This window comes from Lichenostomus cassidix, chromosome 2, assembly GCF_008360975.1.
Source record: "Lichenostomus cassidix isolate B80296 chromosome 2, HeHo_3.0, whole genome shotgun sequence".
Lineage (NCBI taxonomy): Eukaryota > Metazoa > Chordata > Aves > Passeriformes > Meliphagidae > Lichenostomus > Lichenostomus cassidix.
This window is the reverse complement of record NC_139482.1, coordinates 4386275-4398983: the sequence shown is the minus strand read 5'-3', so window position 1 is coordinate 4398983 and position 12709 is coordinate 4386275. Positions and strand designations below refer to the sequence as shown.

At 48.7% G+C, this 12709-nt stretch overlaps 1 protein-coding gene across 3 annotated transcripts in view; it reads left to right on the top strand.

Moving 5' to 3' along the window:
• XIRP1 (xin actin binding repeat containing 1) overlaps positions 1 to 9551 on the top strand; it is a 33360-nt gene extending 23809 nt beyond the window's left edge. For 2 of the 3 annotated variants that reach the window (XM_085050188.1, XM_085050189.1), the window contains one exon: positions 913 to 9551. In XM_085050188.1, the coding sequence (XP_084906314.1) occupies positions 913 to 8577 (7665 nt within the window). In that variant the 3' untranslated portion in view covers positions 8578 to 9551. Of the gene's footprint in view, positions 1 to 654; positions 790 to 912 lie in introns of those variants that run through there. The other variant, XM_085050191.1, reaches the window with a different exon arrangement.
• The last annotated feature ends 3158 nt before the right edge of the window (positions 9552 to 12709 follow it).

Here is a 12709-nt window from a genome sequence, read left to right as displayed (position 1 = left end):
TCAGTCTGACTGAGTATAAACAGGTCTGACTTTCCTGGGCCCCAAACAGAGGTGTTACTCCAACCTCTGGTCCCTCAGCCTTGCTTTTCCTCCTAAGGCAGCACAGATTTTTGCCCTGCTGATTCCAGCAGTTTGCACACTTTAGTTAGCCTTGTGCCTGTACAAGTCTGCAAGGCAGAAGAGCTTTATTTATGTCTGTAACTGTATAAATGTGCATCAATTCTTGTGCAAGTAGTCACATGGGGCACACTCGTGAGTGCAACAGAAGAAATCATTAATCAGATGAACATTCTTCCCCAAGCCCTCTCTCCAAAGCAGTGGACACCCCATAGTGCTGCCAAAAGCTCATCATGCTACCTCACCACCCAAACTCATCAGCTTAATTTAATATTTTGGTTGCCTCTCACCATTTTCTTCTTGAGACCTCTTGACAAGTAGCTCCTTGGCTTTCTCCTGCACCCAGATCCTTTGTTCCCAGACTCTGTGCTGGTCCTCAGCTGGGGACACAACAGTCGTGGGCACTGGGGAGCAGGAAGGAGAAGTTAACTTTTAGCTGGCTCCTCTAAGTCAGCCTTATCCATGTAATTTTTGTGGTCCCTCTCTCTTGGTGGCATAGTCCAAATCGGGCACCTCTGTTGTGCTCTAGCTGGACTGAATCCTGGGAATTGTAGACTAACCACCTCACCTGGACTAGAGACCTCGCTTTGCTGTGGAACCAGGGCTAACCCCAGGCCTGGAGCGTGTGCAGTGATGTGATGTTTTGGAGTGCTGTGTGCTACTGAACCAAAGGTATGGAGCTTACTGGGTGCATGGAATTCCCTGTTGGCTTTTCCCTTTGCCGTTCTCTCCATTAACGGCCAGGGGGATGGGGGGTGAGAGGTGGTGCTGACCTTTGAAACTGTTTCCCCAAAGATGTCAGAAGCTCAGAAATCATCTAAAGTTGCCATCAAGAAAATGGAAGACGACTTGCCTCCCCCTCCAGCTGTCAGCTCAGTCCAGGTCGTCGCTCCAGGGGCTCAGGATCTCAACCCACTCCCTGTGCCTCCTCCAAAGCAAGCCTTCTCCAAGTTCTACCAGCAGCGCCAGGTGAATGAGCTGAAGAGGCTCTACAGGCACATGCACCCTGAGCTCAGGAAGAACCTGGAAGAAGCTGTGACTGAGGACCTGGCAGAAATGCTTAACACTGAGGATCCCAACTCACAGGGCTCTGTGAACCTGGATAAAGTTCTCCCGGGAGAGGTTCAGTCCATGCGCTGGATTTTTGAGAACTGGGCACTTGACTCCATTGGGGACCATCAGGGCACAAAGAAGCTGACAGAAGAAGAGATCATTCCCAGTGGGGATGTGAAAAGCACTTCCCTGAGGTTTGAAAGCCAGTCCATAAATGGATACGGCCCGTCAGCATCAGCCAAAGTGTCAGAAACAGACCTTGCCAGAGGCGATGTTCGCACTGCCCGGTGGCTCTTTGAAACCCAACCACTGGACACATTAAACAAACTGTATTCTGATGAAACTGAGGTGCAGGAGGCAGTTCTCAAGGAGCCTGTCCAGGGAGGTGACGTGCAAGGGGCCAAACAGCTCTTTGAAGCACAGTCCTTGGATGCCATAGGACGCTGCTCCTCAGTGGAGGAGAAGAGCATCCTACAGCTCAAGTCAGAAATCCAGGAGCTTAAAGGTGATGTTAAGAAGACTGTCAGGCTCTTCCAAACAGAGCCCCTCTGTGCCATCAGAGACAAAAGTGGGACTATCCATGAAATCAAGTCAGTGTGCCGAGAAGAAATTCAGAGCAATGCGGTCAGGACGGCTCGCTGGCTGTTTGAGACTCAGCCCCTGGATACCATCAACAAGGACACTTCCAAAGTGCAAATTATCCGTGGCATTTCACTGGAAGAAATTGGAAGGCCAGATGTCAGCAGTGCAAGGTGGATATTTGAAACTCAGCCTCTGGATGCCATCAGAGAAATCACAGTTGAAGAACAGGACTTCAAGGCTTCTACAGATTTTGTCACAGGGGCAGATGTCACGAAGCAGCGATTGCTCTTTGAGACCCAGACTCTCGACTCCCTGAAAGGAGAAGCTTCTGAAAGTGTTGTAGCCAAAGAACAAGTCATTGGAGGTGATGTGAAATCTACACTCTGGCTCTTTGAAACGCAGCCAATGGAAACCCTGAAAGACAATTTTGAGGTGGGACGTTTGAAGAAAGTAGAGCTTTCAGCAGAGGAGAAGGGAGATGTGAAGCAAAGAAAACATGTCTTTGAGACCTGTCCCCTTGGCAGTATCTCCAAGGCGTTTGAGGAAGAAATTCCAGCCAGCAGCATGGAAGAGGTAGTGAAAGGGGATGTGAAATCTTTCAAGACCCTCTTTGAGACTCTCCCCTTAGACAGCATCAAGCAGGCTGATGCTGAGCCCACCACCAAAGAAGAGGAGGAGAAGATTCCAGCTGGCAATGTCAAAGCCAACCAAATCTTGTTTGAGACAACACCCCTCTATGCCATCAAGGATAGCTTTGGCAATTTCCACGAAGTCACCTCTGTAAGCAGAGAGCAGATCATCAGTGGTGACATCAAGAACTACAAGTGGATGTTTGAAACCAGGCCCCTGGACCAGTTTGATGAAAGCATCAAGAAAGTGGATATAATCCGGGGGATCACGAAACAAGAGGTGGTGGCTGGTGATGTCAGGACAGCCAAGTGGCTCTTTGAAACGCAGCCCATGGATGTCATTCATCTCCGAGCCACGGAAGGGGAGAAGCATTCCTCAGTGAAGAGGGAGATCTCCCAGAAGGGGGATGTGAAGACCTGCAGGTGGCTGTTTGAGACCCAGCCCATGCACACCCTGTACGAGAAGGCTGAGAAGAAGCAGGAAGAGGATGGCAGTGTGCCCCAAGCCGATGTGAAGTCCTACACATGGATGTTTGAGACTCAGCCCCTAGACTCCCTGAAGGGCCAGGAGGAGCAGTATTTGCAAGTCAGCAAGGCCTACAGTCAGGAGGAATTACAGGGAGTGGATGTCAAAACTGTCCGGCACCTGTTTGAGACTGAGCCCTTGGGCAGCATCACTGCTGGAGAAGCTGATCGGAAAAAAACCATGAGATACTGCAGTCGTGTGGAGATCCAGTCTGGGGAAGTGTCCCGAGTGAAAGAGTTCTTTGAAGCCAAACCCTTGGACACAGCCACCAAGTCAAAATCCCAAAATGATGCTGGAACAATTGAAGCTGGATCTGTACACAAGTTCACCTGGCTCTTTGAGAACTACCCCATGGACACCCTGAAGGACAGCTCTGAGGGCATCCAGGAAATCCCTCCAGAAAAGGATGTCAAGGGGGGAGATATTGGAGGCAAAAGGTTTGTATTTGAGACCTATTCCCTTGACCAAATCCATGACAAAGTGGACGAGACAGAGCTCCAGAAAATCCAGAAAGACACCATGAACAAAGCTAATGTCAAGTCCTGCACAATGCTCTTTGAAAGCCAACCTTTATATGCTATCCAGGACAAAGAGGGGGGATACCACGAGGTCACCTCAGTGCAGAAAGAAGAAATCATGAAAGGTGATATGAAAGGTGCCCGGTGGTTGTTTGAAACTAAGCCCCTGGATCAGATCAAGAAGGAAGAAGAAGTGTTTGTGATTAGGGCTGTCACCCAAGAGGACATCAAGAAAGGAGATGTCCAGACGGCCCGGTGGAGGTTTGAGACAGAGCCTCTGGACTCCTTCTCAGGGGCAAAGCTGTCTGTGCCCAGAACAGTGGATGACGTGCAGGGGGGAGATGTTCAGTCCAACAAGCAGCTCTTTGAGTCCCAGCAAGTGGGCCAGAAGAAGTACGTGAGGATGGTCAGCGTCAGCGACGTGCAGCGGGGTGATGTGAGGACATCCACTTGGCTCTTTGAGAACCAGCCTGTGGACTCCTTGTATGGGGATGCAGAGAGAAGCTCATCCATGAGCACAGTGCAGAGAGAGGACAGCCAGAAAGGGGATGTGAAACGCTGCACCTGGTTGTTTGAAACTCAGCCCATGGACACTCTTAAGGACACAGAGGTGACAGCCAGTGCTGGGACCCAAGAAGAGATCCCTCGGGCAGATGTGAAAAGCACAACGTGGCTCTTTGAGAGCACGCCCCTGGATAAATTTAGTGCTCCTGAAAGTAGCATAGAAACAGAACTGAAGGAAAGAACCATGAAGGAGACTTTAGAGACTCTCTGCACTTGCCAGGCTATCCAGCATGACGGGATCCTCATTGAAGCTAATGATATGGAGAGTGTGAAGATGGTGAAGTACCAGCTCAGCAGCCCGGGCACTCCAGAGGTCCTGAAAGAGGAGATTGTGGGAGGCCATTTGCAAAGGATTATGCTGCAGCTCCTGCACAGAACCAACGTGGAAGCGCAGAGCATGCTGGTGGAGGAGGACAGAGAGGGCAAGATCAAAGTAAGCCCATTGCAGCTGCTGGACCAGAGTGAAGCTGTTAAAGGCAAAGAGGACTTGAGTGGAGATGTAGCCAAGGCCTTACAGGGTCTCCTCAGCCAAGATGCTTCCATCAAGAAGGGGATGGTCCTGCAAGAGACAAAGTCGGGATTGCTGAAGATGACTCTCTACTCCCTCCTGTTCCATTCTGTCCAGCAGAAAGTCGTCAAGGGGGATGTGAAGTCAACGATTGGGAACCTGTTGGCTTCTTCTCAGGAGCAGAAGGCAGCAGCCACCATCAAGCGTGAGGACAATGAGAAGGGAAATGTCCAACTTTTTGCGAGCTGCATTGAGAAGGGAGACCTCAGCTATCTGAAGAATCTCCAGCAGGAGTCAGAGATCCAGTCCCTCATCTCTTCCCAAGCAGAGGAGGGGGCAGATGAGAGTGCCCCACGGGTTGTTCAGGGGGCTAACATACATGTCTTGCCAAATAAAGAACAAATAGAGAAAGTAATTGCAGACCGTGAGCCAGGGGCTGTGGAGGGAGCAAAAAAGGGATTTGTATGTGAAAGCATGGGCAGAGAGGGTGTGTTAGAGAGAGAGGCTGTGCATGCAGCAGGTGTGACAGGCACTACTGTGCAATGTCTTGGGAAGCCCCTGCCCACAGTGGTGGGAAAGGAAGAAATTCTGTCCGGAGGGCTTAAGGTGACTACAAAGTCAATCCAAAGGGTTGCAGACACCAGCAAGAAGGCAGAGAAGGAAGAAGCCACCACTGCCCATTCGAAGGAACCCAAAACTATGGAGCAAGGCACATTTCCAACCCAAGTGACAGCTCAGAGGGCAGAAGTGGATGGCAAAAAGCAGAGTGTGGAAGCCAGCCAGACTCAGACAGAAGAAAAGGCCCTGGGGAGTGATCTTCAGGCTGCAATGCAAAGCCTGAGGCTGGCGACAGCAGAAGCAAAAAACATCCAGCACCACGTTCAGAGCAAGTTCCAGAGGAACAGGGAGGAGGTGCACACAGCCTGCAGGCAGCAGACAGTCAGCTCACAGGGGACCACAACCCTTCAATCGACCATGCACCAACAGGACTCTTCATCCACCAAGCAGGAGAGCAGCAGCACAGCCACTAGGACCACCACCACCAGAGTCCAGGAGGCATCCAAGACCCACACAAGCGTGTCTCAGAAGAGCATAGCGTCACACAAAAAGGTCAGTGCTTCTGAGGAAGTACAGGCAGGACAACTATTGAGCCAGGAAAGCCAAGTTGTGCCCAGTAGAGATTTTAGCATTAAGGATGGCCTTTATACTGCCACACCCGTGAAAACCTATATAAACCCTTGTGTTGAGTCTGATTCCAAAGAGCAATCAGTGCAAGAAGAAAGAGATGTTGTTGACAGAGGGGATGTGCAGACAGCTATCAGAGCACTGCACAGTGCCACCACAGAACAGCACCTGGTAGAAAAGGAGGATGTTGTCCGAGGTAATTTAAAAGCCACTCTTCAGTCGCTGGAAAAGTCTAACATTAATGTCTCCAGAGGGGATTTTAAAGCTGCTATGATATACAGAAATGCAGGGCAGTCCTATTCGGTGTGTAAAAAGAAAAATGAGACTCAACTCGCTAGTAACCAGACTGCTGTAGTGGCTTCAGGGTCGCAGGCTGATAATGACTTTCCTCCTCCTCCCTCAGTTGCTGTGATGAAAGCAGAGCATTGCCCACCCTCAACCAAAGCAGCAAGAGAAGGTGCCCTTCCATTGCCAACCAGCAAAGATGAAGCCCCAGGATGTTCTGCACTACTCCAGACCCCTCTTCCTACCTTCCCTCCTTTGTCCTGCAAACCCAGTGATCAGAGTCCTGCAGAGAAGCCCAGGACTCCTCCAAAACCAGAAACTACTGCCCCACCCGGGAAAAAACCTGTTCCCCCTCCAAAACCTGAGCACCTCTTAGATGAGGTGCATTCTGCCTCTGCAAATAACAGCACAAGCAGATCACCCAAACGCACCCCTCCACCGCTGCCTCTGAAACCTTCAGGCCTGAAGGATTTCAGCAAAGCAAAGCCTTTCCCCACAGAGCTGGGATTGAGCTGCATGGAAGTTCATGAGCAATCAGGCTATGAGGAGGTTCAGTCAAAATGCTGCAATGTGGAGACATCTGCGAAAAAGTCTGTCACGGTTCAGGGTATAAACTCTGAGAGAAAGCTGCCAAAATACACTGCCAAAACTCCTCTTCAAATAGCAGAAGAAAGGTACAAGGCCAGCAAAGGAGGACAAGGAAAGGTAGAATCAGACAGTGCTACGACCTCAAAGCCAGTAAAAAATGGAGTGATTGGTTTTGAAGTCAATCAGGAAAGGATGAGTGAGGAAGCAGCTTCTCCAAGGAGATGCCCAGGCAAGGTGGCTCAGAGGCAGATAGAGCTGTGCCAGGAGGAGAACGGGTGCTCTTCACTGTCACCTCCAACCTGTCCTGGCAGAGCACAGACACAGAACGTGCCAGGACAAACTGAGCCAAGCACCTTCCCTGTGGGCCACACCACCCCTCCAAAGAGAGGAGATGGCACTGCACAAAATGCCTCATCCAAGGTGGAAAGGGAAAGTGTATCTAATTCTTACGGATCGTGGGATAGTCAGAGAGTTGTGCAGCAGGTGCATGAGAGGAGGCAAATGTCTCAATCAATGTCCTTCCATCAGCAGTCAATGAACTCCTTTGAGGAGCACCAGCAGGGGAATAGCAGGCAACTGAAATGTCCTGATAGGGAGGCAGAGACACCTGCCCAGGAGAAGCCAGAGGTTGTTATGAGAGAAAAAAAAAAGAGAGAAACGGAAGATGAGCGTCGGAAGAGGTTGTCAGTGCACAAAGAGGAGATCATGAAAGGCAATGTCAAGGAGGCTATGGAGATCTTTGAGAACCTCAGGAGACAGGAGCAGCTGCAGGAGATCTTGGCCCGAGTGAGGGAGTTTGAGGAGGAGACAAGCAAAGTGGATGTGAAAGCTCTGAAGAGCTTCTTTGAGAGGGTCCCCGAGTGGGTTTTGCGCCAGAAGGCCAAGCAGCAGGACAAGGCTCAGGCAAAGGAGGACAGTGACAGTGTCTCCTCAGTGGACCTGGTTTTTGAGGACCTGGAGCGAGCAAGTGCTGAGATTCTCCACCTGAAGGAGCAGACACTTGCCCGCATCCAGGACATCGAGGAGGCCATCAAGAAAGCTATTTACTCTGTTTCCAGTCTCAAGTCTGAGTCAGACATTGCTGGGCTCTCGGGGCTCTTCAAGGAGTCTCTGGGGAGCACCCAGAGCTCTGTGAGCAGCAGCAATATCAGTAAAATCAGCATTGTCTCAAGCAAAGCCAAGCAGGAGGAAGTCACACTGGAGACAGGGCAAGCAGCATCTGTGGAATGTGCAAAGGTGGCAGAAAAGACCGAGGCAGCCAAGACAGAGCTAGAGGTCCCTCGCCTCATTCAGTCTCGTGTCAGCCCTCCCTCCTCACCTTCCTACATCACCATTGAGTCTGCTGCCAGGAAACCAGCAGAATCACCCAGGACAGCACATTCCCCCCAGGATGTGCCTTCACCAGACTGCCTTGACTCTCCAGGAAAGAGGGATGCTTTTGCTCAGAACAGCTTTAGCTCCTTTAACCACCCCTCAGCAGGGTCAGCTGGCCAGGACACGAAACCCTCAGAGAAGAGGCCAGACCCCATCCAAAAAAAAACTGGGCTGAAACAGCCCACGCTTGGCAACGCCAGCCAGCCAACCAGTGACAAAGAGAAGTGTTCTCCAGACACCTCCAAAGACAGCTGCCACTGTGGGGTGAAAGGCAGCTTTTCGGAATACCGCTCCCTGAACACCCCCAGCCCACAAAATCCACGGAGGCAGAAAAGCATCTTGGAGCTGCAGACAGGGCCAGATGGGTCCAAGCTCTACGGAGCCACCCGGACTGTCATGGAGCAGTACGAGGAAATGGACCAGTTTGGAAACAAAATCATCACTTCTTCCACCACAGTCACCAAGCAATCCGAGACACAAACTTCTTCCACGTGCGATGTGGTTTCTCATCCCCAGTATGAGGTATCAGCCTCACCCATGTTTCGGAGGTACGTGAAGAGCCCAGGCGAAGAGTTCCACACCAACGAGACTTTTCAGGAGCCAGGAGTGGTCTTTGTCACCTTTGGCAACTCCAAACCAAAGAAATAGATTCTGGAGAGTGAGAGAGGACTGTATAAGAAAAAAGAGAAAGGCTACGATAAACATTTCTCCTGTTTTATCAACATTACACCCAGGGATTCACCTACACCCTAAGGACTTCTCAGGGTCATCGTCTCAGTGTTTGCATACAGACAGGACAAGTGCAGTCTGCCTTGACACTGGAGAAGAGCCCTCACCTGGCCAACCTGACAGACTTGGTGCTGCACCACAACCCAGAGTCCTGGCACTGTTAGAAGCACAAGGGAAAAATCCATCCATGAGCACCTTAGGGTGTCTTCCTCCTAGAATATTTGGTGGGGTGGCTGGAGGTGTTGGATCAGGCTTCTCTCAACTACTGCAGAAGGAAGGAGAGGTAGGATCAGTTAAAGAATTAATCAATCTGGTCATTAGCAAACAAACACCTTTATGGCACCTTCTTTTTCTAAGAAGGGCATCCTACACATACACACACACGTTTATATACACAAGTTCATGTTGATGGGTGCGTTGGATAGGTTTTCTCTTAGCTGTTAAGAAAAGAAAAAAAAAAAAAAATCTTGAATTGTTGTCACTTTTGGACTTGGGGGAGTTATTTATCAGTTTGTTTTTCGGTTCCTGGAAATTGTTTGATGCTACTGGAAGTTGTAAAGCCAAGATCTGCAGCTACTATCAATGCCATTCCCCCAAGAAAGTTGCTATGAAAGATTCTTGAGTCAGAATGGTTACTGCTTTCTTTTCTTTATTTCTAAACTGTAATTTATTATTAAGTATACACAAACCCTTTATTTTAGATTTTCCATGCTTTCCTACATGTTTACTGTTTAAATTCCTTTTGAGACTTTGTAAAGCAATTTTTCTTATTATTATGACTTTGTTTTGTACATTCTCAACTCAAGATTTTAGATATTTTGTGGCTTTTTTTTTTTTTTTTAATTATAACTTCTATTGCTGCGTTCTGACAGTAAACATTACCTCTAAAAATACTTTGGTCTGGTTGAGTTTCTTTTGTTCAGTGCTTGTTTCCTTCCAAAGTACCTAGGAATCATCTCTCGATGGACCAGTTGAATCACACATTGAGAGCACTCTGAGCCAATCCAGGGATTTGGTCTACATCTGCTTTACTGTACACTCAGCTCGGGGCAGGGTGGGTGTGTGGGTGAGCAAGGTGATTACCCCAGGTTTGGGGGAACATGGGGAGGCTGTGGAGGGGCTGGATGGTTTCTCAGAATAATAGAATGTGTTGAGTTGGAAGGAACCCTCAAGGACCATCGAGTCTAACTCTGGGCCCTGCACAGGAATCCCCAAAAACCCCACTCTGTGCCCCAGAACATTGTGCAAACACTTCTAGAGCTCAGGCTGGGTGCTGTGATCACTTCCCTGGGAGCCTGGTCAGTGCCCAGCCACCCTCTGGGGGAAGAACCTTTTTCTAATATCCAACCTAAACCTCCCCTGAGACAACTCCAGGCCATTCCCTCAGGTCCTGTCACTGTCACCACATAGCAGAGATCAGTGCCTGCCCCTCCTCTTCCTCTCACGAGGAAGTTGTAACTGCAATGAGATCTCCCCTCAGTCTCCTCCAGCTGAACAGACCAAGTGACCTCAGCCACTCCTCACACAGCTTCTCCTCGAGGCCTTCACCACCTTTGCTGCCCTCCCTTGGGCACTCTCTAATAGTTTAATGTCCTTCCTGTATTGTGGTGACCAAAACTGCACACAGGACTCGAGGTGAGGTTGTGGAGCTGTGTCTTACAGCCTGGCTCACTGAGACTGCCAGCCCCTGGGTCTGATGGGGTTGATCTCCTCTGGTTGATCTACAGGCAGACACCTCATCTCTCAGTCCATCAGTTTATCTGAGAACAAGACAGTAATTTCATTAAAAAAAATTAAACAGTAAGTTGTTATGATTAATGTTCACATTTTTCCTCTGAGGAGGAAGAGCCCACACTAATGAATTAAGAGCAGGACACCAGGAAGGAAGGGACTGTTCAGAGTCTGCCACTCCACATCACTGAGCCCACAGTTAGGTTTCTAAAAAGCAGTTGTCATCCTGCATCACAAAGACTTTGTTCAAAGTGTTCTAGACCACGTAGGAGTTTTGCTTCCTCCCCAGAAAACAGGTACATACCCAGAACTCACTGATTTACATCTAGAACCCCAGAAATTTGAAAGACATGACAAAAGAAGAACAGGAACATAATTTTCAGTTCCACACTGAAGGTTGAGCTGGAAGAGCAGATCATCATCAACTGAGCATATCTGTTTTCAGGCAATCAGAAAAAAAAGAAACAATACTTAGACCTCCCCAGTTCCTTTAGCAGGACCAGTTGCAGAAATAAGGGAGAGTTAGTTTTCTGGAGAAACCCTTCAAAAATTTTCCAACACTCCTTTCTTATCCTTGTTTGTTTCCATCTCAGCTTCCATCACCCATATTTGTTTCATTTCTCTTGAAGGACAACTGTGGAACAATTTTAGTAAGCTGCAAACAGGTTGCTTGGGCAATTGAAATTACTCCACATAAACTCAAATAAACCCAAATATCCTGCACTGCCACTGCTTGAAAATACCAATCTTATTGTTTGTGTTTTTGGTTTTATAGGATTTCTAAATTTCTCAAAGATCCATTTATGAGGCTAAGATCATTTAAGACATGTTTCTTTCATGGTATTTCCATCAGCTAGGAGCTGAAATATGAAGAGGAGACAGATGCTGTATTATTTCTGATCATACATGGCTCCTTGAGACACTGAAAGAGCTGGAGACAAAAAACAAATGCAAAGATTTGAAACACAAACACAAGCTGAAGGATCAGCTCATATTCTCCATGCTTCAGACTTTGCAATAATAAACCAGCAGAGCACATACAAACTTCCAGATCTCAAATGAGCTGTCACCAGTTTTCTGTGATTTTTGGGTACAAGACATGACATTGTTCACTGTGCTTTGCCCTGGTGGGCCTCTGCATTCTCACACAGTAGATATTCTCAAAAATAAACAGGCTGGGAGAGTTACCTGGACCGGGGGACAGAGGATAGTTGGTATTGTGAGAACTGTACCTCCTTGAGGGGTCAAAGCACAGGTTCAGCTGCAGATCTGGTTCTCTTGCAGCAGTGGACAGGAAATCCACTTGGAGTGCCCACAAAAAGTACTGCCCTTGCCTCAGTCACTGCTCTCCCTGAGGACACTCAGCCTTAAGTCTGAAAGGTTCTTCCTCACCATGGAATCACAGAATCATTAAGGCTGGAAAAGCTCTCTAAGATCATCAAGTCCAACATTAACCCATCACTGCTGAGGTCACCACTACCCTGTCCCCAAGGGTCACATCTGCACATGTTTTAAACCCCTCTGGGGTTGGTGACTCCACCACTGCCCTGGGCAGCCTGTTCCAATGCCTGACAAGCCTTTCTGTGAGGAAATGTTTCCTAACACCCAATCTAAACCTCCCCTGGCACAACTCGAGGCCATTTCCTCTGGTCCTATCTCTTGCTGCTTGGGAGAAGAGCCCAACCCCCATTTGGATACACCTTCTTGTCAGGAGTTGTGCAGAGCCAGAAGGTCCCCCTAAGCCTCCTTTTCTCCAGGCTGAGCTCCTTTCCCAGCTCCCTCAGCTGCTCCTCATCAGCCTGGTGCTCCAGACCCTTCCCCAGCTTCTCCACTTATCAACAACACAGGCGTTTTCAGGATGACTTCTCCTACTATATAAAGATTTTAATTCACACAAGGAGAAAAAGGCAACAACTGATAAGCCATAATCCAGCTGCAACTTTCAGCACTGCAGTAATCAGCAGTGTGCTGGAAGAGCCTTCCAGGAACACCCTGTAGCTGCTTTTCACAGAAGCCTTAAGATAATTTCCTTGCCCACAGTGCCATTCAATTGCTTCTAATCACCTCTCTATCTTCCAGACCATTAGGAAGGCTTATTCCCAGGGCTGATAAATACACCTCTGAAGAGCAAGAGTATTTGCCATGCATCAGACAATGAGCATTGAAAATGAATCCCCCTGTGAAAGAGACCTTATAAAAGGTCTCTCCTATAAAAGGTTATCCGACTTTGGAGACACACTCCAGGAGTACAGACATTCATTCCCAGCTCAGAGCAGAGAGATCCTGTTTGCTAAACAGCATTGCTTCCTTCTTTGGTTGT